This window comes from Clytia hemisphaerica, unplaced genomic scaffold (genome assembly GCF_902728285.1).
Source record: "Clytia hemisphaerica strain Z4C2 unplaced genomic scaffold, Clytia hemisphaerica genome assembly, whole genome shotgun sequence".
Lineage (NCBI taxonomy): Eukaryota > Metazoa > Cnidaria > Hydrozoa > Leptothecata > Clytiidae > Clytia > Clytia hemisphaerica.
The window spans coordinates 1,033,126-1,056,906 of NW_027103836.1; the positions used below are offsets into that span (position 1 = coordinate 1,033,126).

Below are 23,781 nucleotides of genomic sequence, written 5' to 3' on the forward strand. Positions count from 1 at the left end.
AGGCATTAAAAGTATCAAACTGAAAAATAAAAGTATAAGACCTTCATTTCTACTATGCAATCTACAATGTACACGTTGTAATAAAGGGAACTGCTCTAATTTTGGTTAAATCTATGGGGAAGAGTGGCAAAATCGCGTCAGCCTTTCTAATTCAAGAAACAAGAAAAACCCTGGTTCTATAATACAGTAAGCACTTTTGCATCAGCAATAGACAAATGTTGATGTGAATTGGAATGGATGTTGCTTTGAGATGAGACTTCAGAATTATTAAAATCTTTTATTACGTAGGTCTGATTAATAAGAAGTACAAGATAAAGATGGAAGGTTTTGAGCTTATTTCATCAGCAATTGTATCAGACATCATCCCCATCAAGAAATATCGTTCCAAAGCAACTGGTATCACTGTTTGTATTGCTAATGTTGAAGGGCCCCTTGTCAATGGCTACTTTTGCTTAGGTGTGTACTGCAATTCATATAGGAGGATTTTTAAATGATTTTTAAATTTTCTATTTTTAATCTAGTAATAAGCATTGATCCAGATTATTCCTTAAGTAAAAATATGGCAAGTGGCGTTACACTATTTTAAATGAACAGCTCATCGAGTTTACAATTAGATATAAAAGAATCTAATACAGTAAACTCTTGCTTATTCAAACTTTTTTTTATTCAGATATTTCAATTATTCGAACTTGTTTCCAGTCCTTATCAAGTAGAAACCCTCTTAAGATCTTTCTATAATTCAAATCTCTGTAATTCGAACAAATAAGATTCCTCGTTTGAGTCAACTGTATCTTGTTTTATTTTTCATTCAGCTACTGAAGCTCATGATGATGATGGTCTGCCGCATACTCTTGAACACATTGTGTTCATGGGAAGTGAAAAGTATCCTTATAAGGTGAGTTGTTGTATTTCAAAATATACAATCTACATAGGATATCTAATCTATATAGGATTTCCTTACCCATTAAAAAATATTAAGTCAAAGTAGATGTTAATTGATTTTTTTCTCTAGGGACTTCTTGACTTGTATGCTAATAGATGTTTGGCACAAGGTACCAATGCTTGGACAGATGTTGATCACACTTGTTACACCATGACTACTGCTGGCAGTGAAGGCTTTTTGAATCTCATCCCAATTTATTTGGACCATCTACTATATCCCACAATCAAGGTACTACTTACTAAAAATAACTTCTAAACAATAATCTAGCAGGTAAAATAGTGAACTCCATTGGAAAACAAAATCGAAATATTCAATGAAGGAAAGTGTAAGTGATAAAATAGTAATTCTCGCCCGAACTTTAAATGCTAAAAAACATTAAAATCTCAATATATTTCGACCTTGATTGTAGCAGTTAACATAGTGAACTACATTGAACAACATTGTAGAATTTCAACTGCTGTAGAGTCAACAATCCTCACCTTCTAATAGCCAAGCAACAAAAGTCTGAGAGCACTAATTATTGACACAAAAAATTGTTGAAATCAGCATAAATTTGGTGCTCACCTTGAATAGCAGCAATGCTTTGATATTACTCCTAGGAAGCTCATTATACAACAGAAGTGCATCATATCAATGGAGAGGGAGAGGATGCTGGTATTGTCTATTGTGAAATGCAAGCTCGAGAAAATTCTGGTAGTAGTTTGACACATCGTGCATTTGTTACAGAGATGTACCCTGGTCATTGTGGTTATAAGGTATTATTAGTTGTTCTAAAGAAATAAATCTGCCAAACTTAAATCTCGTGATCCAAGCCACGATAAACTTCCAATATAAATAAATACTGAAGATGTTTTCAGTGTATAACTTGATGTTACAAAATTCATTTATAGGTTCCTTTCTTCTTTTGTTCCTGCCTATCTATTCTCCAGAATGATATGATGACTATTTTCTCTTGTAGAGTGAAACTGGAGGCATAATGAAGAATCTTAGAGAGACATGTAGTCACAAAAAGGTAAATTTTCTATGAAAATGTATTATAATATTAAAAATAACAAAAGGGAAGTTTCAAAACTATAATGTCTAAACTTTTTATATTCAAACATTATAGGTCAAAGATTACCATACAGATTTCTATCGTGCAGATAATTTGTGTTTAATTATTACTGGTAATGTAAAACCCGAGGAAGTCTTTGAAGCCATCAAACCTTTTGAAGAGAAAATCAAGAGCAAGGTCAGCCACAGTAAAACCTCCCTGAAGAAAGTTCAATTCTTCGCCAAATTGCTCATTATTTTAATAATTCTTTTTTTAATATTCAACAAACAAATTTTGTTACTGAAATCTCATGAAAGTAGCTAAAAAAATTATATTTATAATCTTCCAGTTATTATTCTTTTTTAATAAGGTTTATTTATGTCTGACTACTTAATAACAAATAAGACAAAATTTAAACCAAATATGTAGCTCATATTCATGATTTTGACATTCAAGATACAATTTTTTTTTCCAATTTTATAGAAAACCCTACCACCGCTAACACGACCCTGGATGAGTGAAGTACCTCCATTGACGGAGAAACTTGTGGAAAAGCGCGTCTTGTTCCCTACTGAAGATGAATCTGTCGGTACAGTCACACTGGGATGGAGAGGTCCTAGTGTTAATGTAAGTCAATTCTCCTTACGATCGTGAATACATAATGCATGTTTATAAAATTTACACATACAAGCCTGATACAGCTCTCCCAGTAGCATTATAATTATTTTTTAATCAATCTTCAATCAAGCTTCAATCAATGCAATGCTAATTTGATCAAAAATACAAATAGGTACCGGGTGACCCACGAAAAAGTATAAGAGTTTGGAGGGTAACTGTGTCCGAAAAAAATTGAATTTTAATTAAATTCTTTTTTCATGGTAAAGAGGAAAGGCAAACTTAAATTTTGATGTATCATTTTTTAATTTTGGAAAAGTAGTTATTGAGATATGGAGGTATAAAGTCAAAAGTCATTATAAAAAACGGTCAAAAAAGACAGTATCAAATTTGTATCAGAACAAACAACTTTCCTTTGATCATTTGCTATTTCTTTGTCTTAAAAGTTTCGTTAAGAAAAAAATAAGTAATATCTAATTTTAGACGATTCCCAAATCGTCCTTTTGGGAATAAATGAAAAGTACCAAAAGTAGCATAAAGAATTTTCAAAATGCCTAACCATCAATCAGTTGAAAGCAGCAATCGTCAGAGCTTGTAACAACTGAGATCAGCAAATGATCAGAGACGCTTTCGATGGAATTATTTCTAGGGCTCGTCGCTGTATTAATGCTAGGGGTCGTACTTTTCCAAATGGATGAATATGATTAAAAAAGAATTGTCAACCTTTGTTATTCTTTTCTGAATCCTTCCGGTAAAAGAAATGTAAATATGCTTCTCACTCGATGTCTCTTTTTATTTGTTAATCAATTAATTTGAAACTGTCTTTTTTGACGTTTTTTAACTGTTTTTTATAATGACTTTTGACTTTATACCTCCATATCTCAATAACCACTTTTCCAAAATTAAAAAATGATACATCAAAATTTAAGTTTGCCTTTCCTCTTTACCACAAAAAGAGAATAATTTAGTTAAAATTCAATTTTTTTCGGACACAGTTACCCTCCAAATTCTTATACTTTTTCGTGGGTCACCCGGTATTTCGACAGAAATGAATTTTAGTAGGATATCATAAGTATCAGCATCATAACCGTTTTTAGGAAATCTACTGTCATTTCACAGCCGAACTACATAAGTTTTATTCTTTTTAGGAGTATTACGAGATTCAAGGTATCAAAATGCTGTTCAATTATTTAACCGATACACCTGTTGCTCCTTTGCAAAGAGATTTAGTGGAAATCGAAGAACCATTGTGTAGCGATGTAAGACATTTATTATTTTTCTCATTGTATTTAATTTCTATTTGCATATTAATTAGTACAAAATTGTATCCAGAAATTATTCTGCCTTTGATCTCTTGATAATTAATTCAATTTGCTTAGGTTCATATCTGCTTTCCGACAAGGACAATCAGGCAAATTATACAATCGAACCAAATTGAACTAATTGACCATTTGATATTGGACTAACAAACACTCCCACAACAACTGCCCCCCCCTGAAAGCTCTATTTTGTTTACTCATTTCAGATCGATTTTTCGTTCTTCGAAAACAAAGAAACTGCAATTAGTCTTGCAGCTGATAATGTACCAAAGGAAAACTTGGATGACATAAAAACTAAGTATGTATAAGAGCGTTATTTAACAAAAATGCTTTTTGGGTGATGATACTTTCATCGAATCTAAACCTAAAACTTTTCTTATTCCACTGAAGAATCTATTGTCCATGTTACGTTATGCGTGAGATACAGGTACAGGTACAGGTACATAGTAAGGGTCAATTGTTTTGGAAAGCTTGTAATGTAATATAAAAAGGTTGTGTAGAAAACCATCCTGAATTTTATTATCAATCTCCTTCTATCGACAGTGTTCTTGAGATCCTTGGAAACATTGCATCAGGGAAAGAGGAGTTCGACATGGAAAGGATGAAAGCGCAGATTCACCGATCTGTTCTTGAAGAAATGAATGCTGTAAGTCACCTTCCACTGAACAATGTCAAACTGTAACAACTCCCTTACATTTGAACTCCCTTCAATCAATGAGTACCAACATCTTTACACTCAGTTCCATCTATTTGACCCCCACACAATGTATTGACAAATTATGCTTGAAGCATTGTGAAATGTAACCGCCAAACTCCCCTAATTTTCTTTGTATTTTTCTTTGCATTTTCTCAGTGTTAAAAGTTCTTCTGTCCCAGACAGATTTCCGTTTCAGTGAAATGTATAAATAGGCTTTTCCGTCTCAAAATTCTTAATAATTTACCAAAATTTCAAGAGAACATGCTAGTAATTTGCTGTGTAAAATTAATTTCCCGTCTCAGACGACTGATTGATCTTCTCTCCCGTTGGACAGGTGGAAGATTCACCTCACGACACGCTAGCTTTCTTATCAATCGGCGATTTCTTATACTCCACCAAAAGTGATACCATGCAAGAGTATGTGGACAAAATCAAACATTTACAAAAGTTGAAAGAAGAACCGGTGTCTTATTGGACTGATTTGATGAAGAAATATCTGATGGATCAAAAGATGGTGGTCATCATTGGTGACCCGAGTGAAGAAAAAATGGAGAAGTCTGGTGAGGAGGAGAAAGCACGTGTTAAAAGACAACGTGAGGAGCTAGGTGAAGAAGGATTAGCCAAGAAAAAGAAGATCGCTGATGATGCGATCGCTGAAAATTCGGTTTGTATTGTATGCCATTCTTTCCCATCTATGTGTTGGAATTTTTGTCGTTGCTCATTTGTTTCTTTTATATCTTATGATCTTATGACTTGAATTTACTTCAAAAGAAATGAATTTCTAATGCGGTATTTTTTAATTTTCATGGCTTTTCTTCAAAAAAAAGAATCTTAACACTGCTTTTTTTCTACCTTAGGTTGAACATCCGACAGAATTAATCACACAATTGAAAGTCCCCTCAACAGACAGTGTCACTTTCCACAATGTCAACTCTTATCGAAACTACTCACCTGCACAACCAGCAAACTTCGAAGCTGCCAAGAAGTTCCCTTTGGATGGGTTCCCTGCTGCATTCAACGTCTGCCATGTGCAATCTCTCTTTACACAGGTTTGTCACCTGTTACCTTTTTTTCGCTCTTTCTACAGTCGATCCGTTATCTATAATACAACGGATACCCCCATAACTCAAACACCTATAACTCGAATGTCTCCTTAACTCGAACCTAATTCATAACTCGAAAATTAATAATTCGAACAAATTTGCATTACCCTTGCGCTTTCAAGTTATGGCGAAGCGACTGTAAATCGTTGGGAAGGAACTTGTCTGCGTCATAATAAATGGAAAATGCCCATAAAAAAGATAAAAAACTAAAACAACAGGCACTCCTTAGTACTCTGTACCAGAGTGTATCTCACGTTTATCGCTTCATAGTACACTCTGTGCGCGTTGTCTGTTTGATATAAGAAAAATTCTCGTACGGTGACCTCTGCGATGAAGTATGACTTATAAATAGCAGCACTTCTCTCATCGCCTTCCCTCTCTCACCAACACTCCATCGCAGCGGTCGGTTTGAAAAGCCAATAAATGACAACAGACCCTCTACACCAATAAATTGAATAAGGTTTTGAAAAGTCCCCCCCTCCCCATTCAGGCGAGTAGTCTAACCACACAAAGCATGGCAGTTGTTTATGATTATCGCAAATCTTATTTTCTAGATTTACATCGTTATTGACTCAGCCAAATTGTCCAACGAGCAAAGGATGCTGTTACCTCTTTATACCGAACTCTTATATGAATCTCCCATTCTCAGAAATGGAAGTAAGTGTTTATTTTTTTATATTGTGTTGCCAGGAGACATAACATGAATCATGTAATTGCCAAATCTCTCCTGGACGAGATGCTATAAACTGTATATCCGAGCGAAAAATTACAATTTGAGATCTTTGGAGGCTTTTTCTTTACTTTCTTTTTTCCAATTCATCAATTTCTAGGCGAAACTTTGAACTTTTACGAGGAATATTTTTGATGTCGCATTTTAGGACTCTATTTGTACTACCGGGTGCGCCACAAAAAAGTTTCTCTCTTTGAAACTGATTTTCTCGAAATCGAAAAATTTCAAAAGAATCATTCCTATTCCTTTGGAAAGAAGAAAGATAAACTTAAATTTTGAGGGGTCATTTAATAAATTCGGTTCATTAGATCAAAAGTTATGCTCAATTGAAAAACAAAGTTACTTTCAGAAAGTGCCCGAAAACGTTAAAAATCGACCTATCAAAGTTTTATTTTAAAACTAGCAATCGCAATAGGCTTTACATGATTAAGAACATTTTTCAGTAATCAAAAACATAAATTTTGAAACTGATGGGTCAAAAGGGTTTAGAGTCCTCATCAAAATCATTTTAATTTACTTTTACCGAGATTTTCTTCAGATTTTTGGTTGTAGACTGGATAAAGTCTAGGCTGGATGTACCTCGAAACCAATATTTGATGTATTTGTACTGGAGCCTTATCCGCGTGCTGGCCTAGCAGACGAATAAGACGCAGTGGGTGAGTGAGTCTAGACTACGAAAGGGGCGGGCTAGAGGAACCTAGGGGAGTAGAACCTAATCCTATTTGCAGACAGGAACGGGAGACTATGCAGTTACAATAAACTAATATTTAATAATGACAACGCTCTACAATCGTGCTATAAATAAGAAATGGATACTTACAAACCTATGTCCTGAGCAGGTCCGCCGCCGATCGCTGCCGAAACAACACTAAAGTTTAGGAGGGCTGGACAGCAATTGCTAAGTTGCTGCCCAGTGGAGCGTGGAAGGCGTAGTTGGGCGTTAGAAGGGCGCTAGATACGATCAGTAAAGGTATAGCCGAAGGAACTTTAGTACATTCCTCCGACCTTAAATGGCTACGTGGGGTCGCGTTTTCTTTGGAGGCGTTCCCTGCTCAGGGCTGACTAATAAAATAATAAAAATAATAAAAATTTCCTAAACTTGACACTTCTTCCATCTTTGCTTGGGGGGATCGGAGATTGGTCGGGGGGTAGCCACTCTTCAGGACAGGTCTTGTGCTTCTCAGCTGTTGGTGGATGGATCATCTTCTGCTGACCTTGGGATACTTTCTGGGGTGATTATGGTGGTAGCGGAAATAGCAGGTTCCACTAATACTGGTGGCTTGATGATAGTGGATGACTGGTAGTGGTGTCATCCCCAGCTGCCTGTGGTGGTGGTTTAGCAGGCGTTAAAAGTTCATTTGTTTGTTTTGAGGTTGTTTGGTGTGTCTTCTCAGCCACCAGTCTCTTTGTTTCTCCTTTGGTGGTCATATTTAGTAGGCCAGCAGATTCAGGTTTCCCTTGGCGTTGGTGGTGTTGGTTGCCATTTTGGGTAGTCAGTTGTTTGTAGAAGTGTTGGTTGGATGGGTGAAGATGAGTAGCTACCGCAGGGAGGGGCATAGGTCTTTTGGGTTCTGGTTTTAGGGGTTTTAGGTTTGGTTTCAGGGAGACTAAGGATTGGTTTGTGGCGTTTCTTGTGTTGTCTTCTTCAATCCCTATGCAAATACTATAAATATATATAAAAAATCGTTAATTCAACCAGATTCAACCTAGAAATTAAAATAAAAATTTAATACGGAGTGCAGTCCCAACTTCGAATTTCTCGTTTCCTTTTTTTTTCTCTCTCTCTCCTTTAAAAATGAAATACGGTGTGCGGTCACAATTTCGAATTTCTCGTTTCCTTTCTCTCTCTCTCCTTTAAAAATGAAACGATTTTTTATAGAACTTTCTACACCTTTAAATTCCGACCCGATAAGAAGAGAACTCGAATTTCAGACCTCATTCAGATGAAAGTTTAACAAGAAAAAATTTTAAGAAAGAAAGCAAGTTGACCTTTGTTACAGTGGAATCTGTTTCTAAAAAAAACTGAAAATTGATTGTGATTTTAGGGATAAAAAAAACAGGCAAGACAGGCAAGGCGGAACGATGCCTGCGGTACTTTTAGAATACTTACGGAGTTTGCGTAATTTACCTTGTACGTCATTGCTTCTTTTTTCATAAAAAAATTCCTGAAAGATACTGAGAAAAGGTCAAATTTAAAAATCTCTTCTCTCGAAAAACTTGAAAGCATATGTTTAATTTCAGGTAGAGTGCCTGGACCCCTTAGTCGACAGATCTCTCCACTCGGCATACGACACTCAAAATTAGCCACTGCATGAGCGAATTCCTATCGAATTTCGCAACCCACGCGATTAGATCAGCAGCGTCTAATTAGAATTAAACTCTGATCTAATATACAAACATCGTTCGTTTTGTTTAATCAGGTGTTTGTTTTGTTCGTTTACAAACACCTGTAGTCTAGCGGCTTCAATTTTCGTTTATCAAACAATCTCTACACACTTGCTGCATTAACTGAAAAAAATTTCTAATTTTCTATTTTTGCGACCAAAAGTTCAAAAAAAACAAAAAAAATTGAAAAAAACTAAAAAGAGAAAAAAAAATATCTGAAACTTTTGGCCCATACTTCGGGTTTAAAACCTGGACGCTTGGGTCCCGAAGTACATTGTCCACTACCCATAGTGGAATGAAAATCTCAATATTCTCAAATCACATCTCCGTGAAATCATTTACTCTAGATGTCTCAATACATCAGTTACTACAGGATCTCAATATCCTCAAATTATATCTCAATAAAACCGTAAACTCTGAAAGATGTCTCAATACATCAATTTCTCATAATATCTCTATCGAACACAAAGGCAAATGAAAAACAACCACTGGCGGCTCACCGCGCGCTGGGACTCCGGCACTAGCTAATTCTCATCCACATTGTGTGGGCCTAGGCAACTTGTCCTTAATTTCTTCCCATTCATGAAAAAGATTCGAGGCAGCCCAAGCTCGAAACAAAAACGCGAGAAGAGTGACAGTCGTTACACGACTACAGCGTCACTCTGATATTTCTAACTTTCTACGTCAACTCTCAACACTCCTCTCATCACACACACTCCTACATCTTGCTTAACAGCGTTCGCACCTTATAGAGGACAGTGCACCCTGGTCTTGTGGATTCCGTTATTGAACTGGGGATGCGTCCTATCGCCCACCCGATGGTTTAGAATCCCGAACCTTATTTTGTTTGCTGGTATAGCTTGAAACCGCTTTTGATTAGGGATATGCAGTAAAAGATAACCTTCCTTACAGGTCCATGCGATGGAATTCTACAGAGTATCTGGAACCCCACCCCAAGAAAGGAAGAAATCCTATAGAACCCTTTCCCTAGACTCGGGAGTGATTTCTTAATTCTTTAGCTTCGGGTGAAAAGAAAAGTAATCATTAGCCAGTAAGGCTTTAAGAAACAAAAGAAAGACCACTGTTTAATTTCGTTGGGCGCCAATGTACTGGAGCCTTATCCGCGTGCTGGCCTAGCAGACGAATAAGACGCAGTGGGTGAGTGAGTCTAGACTACGAAAGGGGCGGGCTAGAGGAACCTAGGGGAGTAGAACCTAATCCTATTTGCAGACAGGAACGGGAGACTATGCAGTTACAATAAACTAATATTTAATAATGACAACGCTCTACAATCGTGCTATAAATAAGAAATGGATACTTACAAACCTATGTCCTGAGCAGGTCCGCCGCCGATCGCTGCCGAAACAACACTAAAGTTTAGGAGGGCTGGACAGCAATTGCTAAGTTGCTGCCCAGTGGAGCGTGGAAGGCGTAGTTGGGCGTTAGAAGGGCGCTAGATACGATCAGTAAAGGTATAGCCGAAGGAACTTTAGTACATATTTTTCTGAATTTTACAAGATCTTTTGGCTTTTTTCGACAAATTTTCTTCCTTTTAATGTACTTCAACCATCCTTTATATAACAAAAGGTCATTTTAGACAACTAATTATAATTTTTGATGACTAAAACGAAATTACTGATGCATCATTATGCTGTAATTATGCTTCTTTTTGATTTGATAGGTCAATTTTTAACGTTTTTGAGCACATTCAGAAAGTAAATTTTTTATTCGATTGAGCATAACTTTCAATCTAATGAACCAAATTTAATAAATGACCCATCAAAATTTAAGTTTATCTTTCTTCTTTCCAATGGGATAGGAATGGTTCTTTTAGAATTTTTAGATTTCGAGAAAATTAGTTTTAAAGAGAGAAACTTTTTTGTGGCGCACCCGGTAGTAATCTCATGGTTATGAGGGAAATTCGGGATAAATCTCCCGAGGTCAATTTTGAAATTTTTTGAGATTTAAAACATTTCGAAATTTGACCGAGGGTAATTTATCCAGAATTTCACGAAAACAAGCGTGTGATTTCTGGTTAATCTCAAGGTTTGGATTTTAACTCTAACAATTCTGAAAGACGTCAATTTAACACTTGAAATCAATTTGAAACTTTAAAAAGAGGTCTCAAAAAAGTCATAGAAACGCGAATCCATTTAAGCCTTCGAAGTTAGTAAGAAATTCGAAAAAAGGTGACGAATTTCCAAACGATGGAAATTTCACTTTTGCGGGGAATTACAAAATCTAGGAGAGAAATTACAAAAGCTTGGAGGGAAATTACAAGTTCGCGGGAAATTTCAAAATCTTCGAAGGCCGTAATGGGAAATTTGAATTTTATGAGCTTAAAATCAGACGAATTCATTATGCCGAGCGGACGCAGTCTAGAGTGAGTGGAACGAAGGCTAAGAAAAAACATCGTAGATGCGTCCTATAAGTGATGCAAATGGAATATAATAAGTAAATGTCAATTTTGTAAACGCCACCTGTGACGTAGATTGTTTTCTTTTTTCGAAATATAAACATGAAGTAAACTATGATATGAACATCAATAAAATCCTAAGTAAATAAAAATGTAAATAAAATGTTATTTTCCTCTTCTTCCTCTACCTCTGTAGTAACCTCGTCTTGGTGGTCCGTTCAGGTTGCCTAAACGAGAAAGTGTTTTTGAGTTTTGTCGCATTAAACTTGTTTAACACTGTAAAGTAGGGAGGTGGGATGGGAATGAATTCGTCTGATTTTAAGCTCATAAAATTCAAATTTCCCATTACGGCCTTCGGCCTAGGAAAATATCGCTTAAAATCAGACGAATTCATTATGCCGAGCGGGCGCAGTCTAGAGTGAGTGTTCACTTAGGCTTGCGGAACGCCGGCTAAGTCCTTGTTTAAAGCTTCATTGTCCTTTAGGAGCAAGTTTTGGTACTTTTCTGCTGTACTAAAGTTTTTGTTGTAGAATTTCTGCCATACTGACGTGTTAGACCAATTACCCATTTTTAGAATGTCTGTTATTTTTGCTCCCTTTTGGTGTGCTTTGGAGGTTGAGGCTGATCTCTTAGAATGGGCTTGGAAAATGGCAGTGTCTATGCCTGCCATCTTTAGCATTTCTTTGACCCATCTGGCTGTCTTTCCCAATGGGCTTGTGTGGTTCAACATAACTTAAGAACAACTTCGATGTTTTATATCTGTCTCTGAATCTTTTTGTGATATAACTTGTTAAAGTATTGTAAGGGCATAGTTTAATCAAATTTCCTGAACTCAATGGGTTCTGCTTTCTTCCCTTGTTTGAAGTGTTTTGGAGGATTGTTTAAGTGGAAAATAATAGTGGAGTCCGACCTTCCCATTAGCTTTATGTCCAAGTTTGTTAGCTCGGAGCCCCTGTCAGGTGCTAGTATTCCTAAAAAAGTGTTATTGTTTTTAGTATTATCTGACCACTCCCTTATATAATTGAGCACAGTGTCGATATCCCTTATTTCAGTGTATTTGGGGAGCTGGGGTCTTTGTCTTGAGACTCCTTTTAATAGAGAGGTGACCATGGGGTGTTGTCCTGCAGAGGCAAGCCCTCAACTAGTTGGTGATAGAACGAGATGGCTGACCTATGTACATTTATGGTGCTATACTCTTTCCCTTCTTCAAATAGGGTACCTAAGTAATTGGCCACTTTCTCTATAGGGGCTGAAATGGGATCAGTTTCCTCCCTATCACACCAGCTGCTGAAGCTTTTCCAGGCTGACAGGTAATGTTTTCTAGTTCCCTCTGCCTTGGACTGTTGGATAAGGGAGAAGCTGCTTGTGATAGTTTGCCTGAAAGCTTTTGTTTCCTGAGATTTCCCATACCGCTAGGTGGAGGGTTTAATTCAGTATTAGAGGGTGGATCTCCCCTGATGGATGTGTTAAAATGTCTTCCCTCATTACTATCTTTCTTGGGTTTGATATTAGCATTCCCAATAAGACTGGGTACCAAGTTTGAGTCGTCCAAATTGGGGCCACTAGGATCACTGTTGCTTTGGATCTCCTTACTTTTTCCAGACACCTCCCTATTAGAGGGAATGGGGGAAAAGCATACACTAGGTTTTGGTCCCAGGGTTGGTTCAGTGCATCTACTGCTAGACAGTGTTGGTCTGGTTTCCAACTGTAGTAAGTCTGTTGTTGGTGAGAGGTTCTTGAGGCAAAAAGATCGATTTCTGGGGGTCCCCACACATTCATTATGTGTTTGAACGTTTGCCTTGCTAGTTTCCAGTCCCCACAGTCTTTTGCATTCCTGGACTCGAAGTCGGCCTCCTTGTTTAGGGTCGAAGGAATATATTCTGCAGTGAGGCTGATGTTCTTTTGGTTCAAAAATGAGCAGATCTCTTAGGCTTATTAGGGTAGAGTTTGTCGGCCGACCCATTTTCACAATGTGTACCAGGGCTACTTGGCTGTCTATCAGTAGATGTACTGACCTTAGGTGATTCCCCTTTATAAAGGTTTTCATTGCTATCAGGGTTGCTTTCATTTCTAGGATATTTATGTGTTCCCTTTTCTCTGACTCTGTCCATAGCCCTCCTGTGGAGCTTTGACCACAATGAGCTCCCCATCCCCCCATTTTTCCCTTTGCCGCATCTGAGCTTATAATTAAATCTGGGGGACGAATGTTTATGTCCTTGCCGTTTTCTGAGGAGAAGTTTCCTATCCACCACTTTAACTCTTCTTTTGCAGTGTTGTCTAGTTTCATCATTGAGCCGTAGTGTTGTTTGTTTTTCGCTAGCTGTTTGTTCATGCATTTTTGCAAGAGTCTTATTTGAAGAGGAGCTAGAGTAAAGGCTGGAGCTATTGCCATTAGATTCCCTATTAGGCTTGCAAGTTTCCTTATAGGGAAGCTCTTCAGATTTAGCATTTGGACACAAAGTTTTTTCAATTTTAGCATTTTCTCCTGAGGGACTTTGAATATCATGCTGGAGCTGTCTATCAGTACCTCCAGGTATTCCATTTGTTGACATGGTGTCAGTACAGACTTCTCTATGTTGATTGTGAATCCTAGGTTCTCCAGTAAGAAGATCGTTGTGTCTCTGGAGAAGATGGCCTCCTTCTTTGACCTTGCTACAATCAGGATGTCGTCTATGTAGATTATCAGTTTTATCTGTTATCTTCTCAATAGAGAAATGGGCACCTTGAGAAGTTTCGTGAATATTTTGAGAGCTGGCCCTAGTCCAAACATTAGGCATTGAAACTCGTATAGGTTTCCCTCCCAGCTGAATCTCACATACTTCATGGACTGTGGGTGTATTGGGACAGAAAAATATGCATCTTTCAGATCCACTTTGACCATGAAGTCCCCCTTCTAAAGAATGTTCTTTACATCGCTTAGGGTCTCCATCTTGAATTTTTGGTATGGGATATGAGAGTTGAGTTCCCCTTAAGTTTATCACAGGTCTGAATTTCCCTGGTTCTTTTTTCTCTTTCAAAAACGGAATGGACAGGACCTGGCCTTGCTTGTAAAGAACTCTCTTTACAGCCCCTTTTTCCAGTAAAGTTCTTATCTCTGCCCGTATTAGAGCTTTCATATTTAAGTCGAAATTTATTTGCCTTGGTGGTGTCTTTTGAATTGGTTTTCCCATTACTGGGATTGACAAGCCTGAGATGGTCTCCAGGATGCATGGGTCTTGGGTTATTTTGGCCCAATTCTTTTGAAATAATTTTGTTTTGCCAGCAATCAATGTTGACTGGGGTACTATTATCTCTTCTAGGAGATTTTCTATCCCTTGGTGTATTTTCCCAGGGTAGTGTGTTTGAAACTCTTACCTCTCCATTTTACAGCTCGTCTGGGAAGAGCCCCATGAAAAGGGTTTCCTCTTTTGGTCCTGTAGTCGTCTGGAAAATATGTATTGTTTAAGAGAAGTGTAGTCTGCTGCTTTGGATTGTTTTGTTAGAGTTTTCCACATTTTCTCTAAGGCAAGTGGAGCAAAAATGTCTCGTATCTTGGATGATATCCGAGAAATAGATTTGTCTACGGCTAGGGTTTTAGTTCCCATGTAGCCTTTCTCTTTCAGTAGGGTGTCAGTTAAAGTGCCCATTTTTAATGTATTCGACACATTAGAGGGAACTGGTATTTCTTCCAGCACCATTGAAGAAATATCTTTATCTGATATATACTTTGTGATGTGACCGTTCAAATATTGGGCTAGTCTTTGTTCTAGCATCCAGTCACTACCATCCTCTTTCATTTGAAATAAGAGAGGTTGTTCACGTTCTGGTGACTTTGTAGGGGATTTACTTCTCCTTCTACGTTTGTTCTTGGATTTTTTCTTCCTTTTTCGACGTCTTCTTTCTTCTGATGATGACGAACTGTTTGTACGATGCTGTTTGTATCCGACGAGGAACTCTCTGAAGATGAACCGGAAGGAGATCTTTGTCTCTTTTTGTGTTTACTGTAAGTTCTTCTTCCTTCCTCTCCAACTTTGGGATCAGTTTCTGCTACGATGCCCTTGATTTTACTCGATTCAGTTGCATCATTCACTTTCGGTGCAGCGGATTTATCCGCCATCTTGTTCTTTGAGCAGCGAAAGTGAAAGAAGGACTTAGTCGGCGTTCCGCAAGCCTAAGTGAACACTCACTCTAGACTGCGTCCGCTCGGCATAATGAATTCGTCTGATTTTAAGCGATATAAAATTACAAATTAACGCAAGCAAAAACGTCATTCGAATTTCAATCAACCACGAGATTATAAAGAGTAACTTGGGTTTTTAAACTTTTGGAGAAAGAATTTCCAGGAGTAAAAAAGTATAGTATAGTATAGTAAAAAATATAGTTCCACTTGATTAGAGTTTTCACAAGTCAGATTTGCAATAAAACTCCCTATCAAATAATTTTGTTATAGAGGTTATTCCATACGAAGAAGTAGTGAAAGAGTTGGCAGCAGACACTTTGTACACTGATGCTGGTATTGGGATTGGTGGTGGACGCTTCTCCCCAGGCTCCTTTTCCTCAACTGTTGTACTATCTTTCAAGGTGAGTGAAATTTTTTGTAGCTTCGACCAATCGCTGGCACCTCTCCTGGTATTTTTCTCATTGATGACTGTGATTAACATTTTCGAACTTATTGGCTTTGATCCAAAAGAATGGCATACTCATTTGCTATGTGATTTGACTTAACAATGAAAGGATTTCATCATTTTATTGCTTAGTTAAGTTACTATTAAAAGTCCAGTTTTTAGGGAAATTATTGAAACAAGATGCCCCAAGTTGCTCCTAAAACTTTTTTTCTATTGTAGGTTGAAAACGATAAATACGAGAAAGGCGTTCGTTGGGCAAGAGACGTTCTTTATAATTTACAGTTCTCTACTGATCGAATCAAAACGTGTGCTAATAAGATTGTCAAAGATGTGCCTAAGTAAGTACCCACCCACCTCTTTTGCTGAGGTATGTTTCAAGTATCTGGCATCGAGCAAAAAGAATTTTGTGCACTGACTCGTTTCTACTTATTATAACCTTGGGACAAGAAATATGAGTTCATAAAGTTATCTTTGAGGGCAGCTGATTCAGGCTGATTCGCTTAAGTTAATTTTCGAGAAAAAAATATTTTTAACTTGGAGTAATTTAGGGGTATTTTTTTGGCTGGCATAATGAAAAGTAATTCAGGTTGTACCTCCTTTATGTTCATTTAACGTGATACAAAGATTCAAATTTCGTCGAATCGCAAAAGATTTTTATTGCGAATAAGATAAGCTCGATTCGGGAAATTGATTCTCAATAAATTAAAAGTTTGGCGAATTTGCTTAATCACGATAATCTTTCCCCTAAAGTAGTTAGTTCTCTTGCTCTTTCTCCTGAAAGGCGAGTAATAAGCACCTTTTCTTATAATGTCTCACTTGGGCATGTGGAGAAGGAATTAAATTTCGTAAAAACATTAACATTTCAGTCACAAACGAAACGGGCGAAGGGTTGTCAAAAGTTTATTGGACGATATCACTTACAATAAAGGTAAAGTTGACTTTTCATTTCATGATTTTAAAAGCATAATTAAATTGATAATCAAGAATTATGTTTTATTACAATATATAGCCTGAACTCGACTATCTTACAAAATGAAAAAGATTGTAACGAGAGTCAACATAGTTTTGTGAAAAGAGACTCTAATATGTCAAATAAAGCAAAATAGTTTTTCTTAAGTTCGGTGCTAGGTTTTTTCAAGGCCAAGCTCGTCCATATTTCCTTTCAATCTTCTGTGTTGGTTGTTCTGGTGAATTTTCTTCGCGTTTTCCGGTAATCCAATATCTTGGACGTGATTCCGCCGTACTTCTGTTTTGTTGTTGTTTACGCACGATCCTTTCTGTATTTCCATAACATTCTTTACTGAAAAACCAACAACGAAATGGGGACGATTCCTTTCGAACATTCGAGCCTTTATCAGTCGCAACTTTATCTGCCATTTTGAAAGGGAGGAAAATTTTTCTTTTTTCGATGTTTTTCGTTCTTTTGGTGCAAATCGAAGGCAATAGTAAAAGGTATATGAATAGAAGAATGAAAGATTTTCTCATCAACCTGTCCATTGCTCTCTCCAAACTCGTTTGAATTCTGATTTTGGTTTAACCCTTAATTATCTTAACTTTATATGAATACACGCTTTTTCTTTTATAAGAATATCTTCTATAGGAATATCAGGGTGAAAATTGGCCAAATCGTAAGAATACCCTAAGAATACCCTAAGAATACCCTCTAGGGTGAGTTTCACAGAATTTGATTAGAATACAGTGATTTTGTATTTGGTTAACATAAAAAAGCTGCTTCCTTTGTTAGACTTGAATTTAAACTTTGAGGCAGAAATGTAACTTTAGCACCAAATGTTCATTCAAAAGTCCAAAACTCTCAAATTGATCATTTCTCGTGTTTGTAAAAAGTCAAGTCTAAAAAAGTAAGAATACGTTAAGAATATTTCACCCTCAATTTTGGCAATTTATTAAGAATACTTGACCCTCATCCAAAGTACACTATCCTTATAAAAAATAGCGTGTATGAAGAAAAGTTATTTTGCAAAAAATTGAGTAAAAAGGTGCTAAAATATTTTCGCTCCTGCTATATCCTCTCGCTAATTCATCGGTTTTTTTTGTCGAAAATAGTTTTTCTGTTTTGATTGAACTCAAGCATTATTTTGAGTTCTTATTAACGTCCAAAGTTCTATTTTCGCAAGCTAAATTTCGTAATTTTCACCAGTTACAGTGACAAACAAAGTTATATAAATATAGATCAAAACTAGAAATATGAATTAAAAAACTTGGTGTTGGGAATTTTTTTTTCATTTCAAATAAAACTATATTACATTTCAAACGCTTCCTGCCCTCTTCATTTCTTCTTGTCGCATTTTCCGCCATTTTTGACGTCACACAAAGACTGCTCTTGGTCTCCGATTTCATTCCATTCCCTGAAAGAGAGCATATCATCGATATCACGTAGATCGGACACTTTCTGTAACAAATCTTTGACCGCCTGTTCGCGCAATTTCATCAGGCCGCTTAACATTTGATCTCGATCCGCCTTTTCTTGGACATGTCTCTTCCGCCCGATTTTTAAGAAGCCTTCAGCGGGCGGTAGAAACAAATTGATCGATAGTGTTACCAAAAGAGCTGACGTTAGCAATTTCTCGCACGTTTGACGACCTGAAATAAGAATATCGAAGATTATTTCGGTAAAATAACTTTTTAAACGTATTAGAAAAGCCCCCCCCAGTCTCCCTAGACCATGTTTTTGAAATCTGAGCACTACGGAACCTTGGGGAAAGGCTTGTCAAAAAAACTTTCTAAAAGACAAGAAGAAGCCTAAGAAGGGTAAACAATAAACAGAGATTCACATAGAAAAGAATCGATTTTTAAAACTTCGATTGTTTAGATACCTTTCTTTCGTTGAAACATGATGATCTGTAGGACACCAGCCACCTCAAACTTTCCTTCTCTTGAATTGTCTACTGCTCCCTGTTGTTTTCACTGCATCTCTACTGCCTTCCTGTCGCTTACTTATGATGATGGTAATTCACAACAACTGTTTCTTTCCCAGTGTCAAAATCTCTATTAGTGATCAATTCTTTATGAAGAAATATATATTTTACACTAATTTTTCACTGTTTCAATTTTTCAATGTAAAGATTGCGAATTGTTCAATTATTGTGAGAGAAAAATTGTTGATTTTTTCTGTTTGATGCTCTAAAGGAACGAATGATTGATTGAATGAATGAATGAATGAATGAATGAATGAATGAATGAATGAATGAATGAATGAATGAATGAATGAATGAATGAATGAATGAATGAATGAATGATAGAATGGATTAGTGACTGAGGGAATGAATGAATGAATGAATGAATATACTTTTTTCCTACAGAATCGAATGTCTATGCAGGAAACATGGTTCGACAACACGATTTTTTGAGCAAACTCATCAAAGATTTGGATCAAAACTCCTCACAGGTACTATCTCGCGTTGATCAATAAATTCTGTTTACATGTTTCTTAAGTTCATGAGTTTTAGTGTTGACTAGTTCTTGTTTTACTCGCCATTTTTTAACTAATGTTTCAGTAGAGCACTATTTGAAAAACTACTAAAATCATTGAAGATAGAGATGTAAAACAACTTCCCGTATTTTTCCCTTTCCGCAGACACTAAGCCTTATATGCGCTTCAAATTTTTGTGCTACTAGAGACAAAAATTATATTCTAATAGGTAAGAAACTGTTTTAAATATTATAAGTTTAGAAATTCGATATCTAAAAATATTATGGATTCTAAGTCTAAGTTTAAAGCTCTTTTTTTAAAAGCTTGGAATCTTATTCAATTATTAAAACTATTTTCAGATTTTATCAAACATGGAATCTCTCCGGACCAGTCTTTTACGACCAGAAAATTTCCGTTATTACGTCATTGCTAATTTGAATTCGTTGCCGGAAAATCCACATCAATATTGGTTGGACCTACATTTCAAAGAATCGAAAAGCATTCTCGACTTGTAAGTCTATATTATAGTAAGGTGCCATTTTTAGGGCCCATCGCAGCAATTTCCGGAGTGGAAATAGGAAAATAGTCGAACGTGCGCAACGCACTGGGCTCAACTTCAGTGGCTTCAAATCATTCATAGGCCCAATTGTAGACCCCCAGATATTCACCCAATGAACAAGTGTGCCAAATTTCAACCAAATCCGATCATTTTGGAGGCCTGTAGACTGCTCCAAAGCTTTAGCCTCGTTTTGGCGAAAAACTCGTGCCCAGGCCCCAAAAATCAAAATTTTTAAAAATGAAAAAAATGCCCCCAGATATTCACCCAAGGAACAAGTGTGCAAAATTTCAGCCAAATCGAACAATTTTTGAAGTCTCCAGGCTGCCCCAAGGTTTTAGCCTCGTTTTGGCGAAAAACTCGTCCCCAGGCCCCAAAAATCAAAACTTTTGAAAAATGAAAAAAACACCCCCAGATAATCACCCGAGAAACAAGTGTGCCAAATTTCAGCCAAATCGAACAATTTTTAAAGTCTCCAGGCTGCCCCAAAGTTTTGGGACATACACACACACAGACAGACAGACACACATTCTCAGATTCTAACTCAACTGAAGTTGAGAAAAATTTTGTGCTCTATCCGACAGGACCAATCATTCGTTTTTATTTTACTTTTGAAAATCCTTGCTATTTTACGCACTTTTTTCGAATGAGCAAAAAAAAATTAACCCCAGAAATTGCTGATACGGATCCTAAGGAAAGGCCAAATACATTCATTATAAAATATTTTTGCTGTATAATTTACACGCAACTTGAAACACAACACAATTAAACTCGATTTAAACGAAGGAAACCAAATTTGTCTGTTATTTATTTAAAAAAATACGATTTAGGTGAAAAAAACCTAAATGTAGAACCAAGCTAAATGAAAGGAAAAGTGAACTGAAATGTTAGGCTTGATCCAAATGATTGAAAAAATTTTCATAAAATGATTTATTATCTGTGATCATTTCTGAGACTTTTCTTATCTATCAAAATAAAATTTATCTTTTGAAGTAAAGTAAGTAAGTATTACTAAGGCTTAAAACCTAAATATTCCAACCTTCGCCCCAAGAGAAAAGTAATCTTTAAAATTTTCTTTCCAGATTAGCAAAAGTACCACACGATTTGCATTATTTATCCAATGAACGTAAACTGAAAGCCATCGGGGTTGGTTCCGTTGAGTCGGCATTCATGTATCAAGTATCGCCCGCTGTTGACAGTTACCAACATCCCGATTATCCGGCTATTCTTGTCTTCATTGAATATTTGTGCGCTCTAGAGGTAAATAAAATTTATTTATTATTTTTAAAATATTATCACAAAGTCATGTTTACTTGTGCTCAAGAATTAGTGCTCATCTCTGCGTTATCTTTTAATTTTGGAAGCGGACCAAACTTGTCTTTGTTCTTTGGGACAGACTGCAAAATAGGTCTTATTTGACGGGCGTTTTGATTTTTGGATCCGTCACTCTTAGATGAGTTTTTGGACTAAAAGGATAGAAAATCTACATCCTTCATGCATTCGGCCAAGTTTTTCAAATAAAAAGAACAAATAATTTTAATTCTTTCATATTATCATATAATTCTCTTTACCAGGGCCCATTATGGCGACAGATCCGAGGGTGTGGATATTCTTACCATTACCGGATGTCGATGTCCCCTGATACTTCTCAGCTCACGTTCGTTTTGGCTCGTTCAACTCATATCTTTGCTGCTTACAAAACAGCCAAAGAGATTGTGGTAAGTTGGTTACCTTAATCCCATTAATTTTCGCGCATCTTGCAATTTCTGAGTGTTTTTGACGATGATTACAGGTAAAGAGGGCAAAAAACACGTGAAATCGGAACTTTTACTCACTTTAAGTGTGCATTTAAGCTAGATTTTACATTCCAGAGGCATATTTAACATGAACCGAGGTCCCATTTTATTATAAGAGCTCTAAGATGAGATTTCTACACGTTCGGAACGATTGTTGATTCGCGCACCCTTTAATTTTTGCGCGGCCAAGTGCGAGAAAATAAATGGAATTAAAGTTCGTTCTTGGTTATATGCTCTTTGTTTGCATAAGTGACGAGTTTTTAGATTTATAGTTTTGAGAACAGACCAGTGGCTGAAACAATTTGCAACACAGAATTAATAAACTTGCTGATATCTATCTTGTGCTGGAACATAAGATATTCCTAGCCGGATGTCAAAATTAGGTTTCGTCAATGTTTTGAAATTTGCACCACTCTTGTATAAGGTTTTTCTATAACAGGAGATTTGAAAGCTTTCCATTTGCTTAGAGAATCTTCTTCTGCGTGAGATGACTTGAAACACAAGTTGAACCATTCTAACTTTGACACTTTACTTCTACTTAGGATGGTTTCGTTTCCGGAAAGACGCCTTTCGATGAGTCGCAAGTGGATTCAGCAAGAAGTGGTATTATTTATCAACTCATCGCTAAAGAACAGACTATTAGTAGTGCTTCTCTAATGGTATGCTAATATAGATATACTCTAATTTATTTTGTTCTTGACCTTTTTCATTGACGACCCAGACCCAGTAAAAGGTTCTCGACCAGTAGACAATCAGTAGCGCTTTGACATATTTTTGTTAAAGATTGGTATACTTGGTGATAACGAGTTGTCATTTAGAACATTGCACTCTCATAAAGAATAAAAGACTGGAATTGGGTTTTACAACAAGGGTTCTTACCAAACCATGGGACAGACACTAAATTGCCATATATGAATTGAACAAGGGCTGGAATAGCTTTCGTGTTTTAATGACGATGTGTGATAATCAAATGTTTCTCTGCTCTGAATTTGTTAATAGTGTTGTGGTTTCGTTTTTCTTTTAGTCAATGATCTCAGAATTCAAAGAAATTGATTCAAACTTTCGAAGGTAAAAATCTAGGGATTATGATGTAATTGCGCTTCGCAGTTTAAGATTCTTTAGTCTTTATCCATTCCTTTCGTGTTTGATATTTTTCAAAAGTCGCAATACGACATCAACTCGTAGTTTGACCTCAATCATTCAAGATTACCAGTCGGTCAATGTCTTCATCGACAAATTTAAAAAAGCGACATAAGTGGAATTGATTATCGAGTGAATGTAGGGTTGAAAATCCTCCTTTAAACTGGACATCGAACATGACACCTTTTCATTACCCACCTTACTCCTGTTACCGTCTTACAATAAACTGACGTCGTTTATAAAAAGAAATCTAGGCTTACAAATGTCTTTCAAATCGATTTCATCTTAGGGACCTGCTAAAAAAGATTTCAAATGTTACGATTGACGATTTAAAAATGGTTGGGAAGAAATATTTCGTTCAACTCTTCGACCCTTCAGTATTCACTGCTACCTTGTGTTGCCATCCAACCAAGATTGATGAAATCCTCAAATCATTCGGAGAGTAAGTTATTTATCTGTCTCGTGAAATGAACTCGCCTAGAAAAAAAACTGGTTCATGGGGCCGGACCTGGAGAATGAATTGATAAGGGTAGAAAAAAGGCCTGAAAAATTGTCGTGGAAATAAGTCACTGAAAATGTTTTTTTTTCTACCCCAAATATTTCTTTCCTGAATTGGTTAATATTTGGAAGTAGTATTTCAACTCCTGTTATCAACATTGCACTTGTCTGGAAATCGAGGTTTTTTTCTCTGAAAGAGACATATGAGAAGTACTGTGACAGGCATGGCGTCTTTTTCATTACCTAAGGTTTTCGAGAATGGGCTTTAATGGTACTCATATTTGTGATTGATATTTTCTCTTTCTCTTTCAGACTTGGCATCAATTATGAGAAATTGAAGACTTTGGAGGAAGCTTTTCTCAAATAAATCATTAGATGGGAATAGGTTTAGGGAGAGTATCACAATTATGTCATGAACTTGTAGATGTTTTTAAAATTTAGTACAGTATTTATTAAATTAATTTTGTGATGAATGAATGAGTCGCAATAAGATGCAAGATAAACAAAAACAAATGA

General features: G+C 36.5%; 2 protein-coding genes across 2 annotated transcripts; one reads left to right on the forward strand and one right to left on the reverse strand.

The window, feature by feature from the left end:
* Window positions 1-23,781, forward strand: LOC136807140 (uncharacterized protein C05D11.1-like). Its single transcript, XM_067063718.1, has 24 exons — window positions 1-456; window positions 813-895; window positions 1,013-1,171; window positions 1,543-1,698; window positions 1,902-1,955; window positions 2,052-2,174; window positions 2,460-2,603; window positions 3,740-3,850; window positions 4,117-4,208; window positions 4,454-4,556; window positions 4,942-5,271; window positions 5,465-5,656; window positions 6,265-6,367; window positions 15,671-15,801; window positions 16,065-16,183; window positions 16,712-16,773; window positions 19,166-19,251; window positions 19,635-19,786; window positions 20,914-21,091; window positions 21,406-21,549; window positions 22,170-22,286; window positions 22,652-22,695; window positions 23,057-23,209; window positions 23,578-23,781. Exons 1-24 carry the CDS (start codon window positions 318-320, stop codon window positions 23,630-23,632), a joined length of 3,030 nt encoding a protein of 1,009 aa, XP_066919819.1. The 5' UTR covers window positions 1-317; the 3' UTR covers window positions 23,633-23,781.
* On the reverse strand, window positions 18,079-18,787 carry LOC136807144 (uncharacterized). The gene is made up of 2 exons (XM_067063720.1): window positions 18,680-18,787; window positions 18,079-18,446 (listed from the first exon to the last, which is right to left on the reverse strand). The coding sequence occupies exons 1-2, from the start codon at window positions 18,696-18,698 to the stop codon at window positions 18,133-18,135; spliced, it is 333 nt and encodes a 110-aa protein (XP_066919821.1). The 5' UTR covers window positions 18,699-18,787; the 3' UTR covers window positions 18,079-18,132.

Bases quoted from the DNA above. Each gene is read 5' to 3' on its own strand.
- LOC136807140 (XM_067063718.1), top strand. From the start codon at position 318: ATGGAAGGTTTTGAGCTTATTTCATCAGCAATTGTATCAGACATCATC. The intron at 2,175-2,459 runs GTCAGCCACAGT...CCAATTTTATAG, and splicing joins AAGAGAAAATCAAGAGCAAG to AAAACCCTACCACCGCTAAC. The intron at 22,696-23,056 runs GTAAAAATCTAG...ATTTCATCTTAG, and splicing joins ATTGATTCAAACTTTCGAAG to GGACCTGCTAAAAAAGATTT.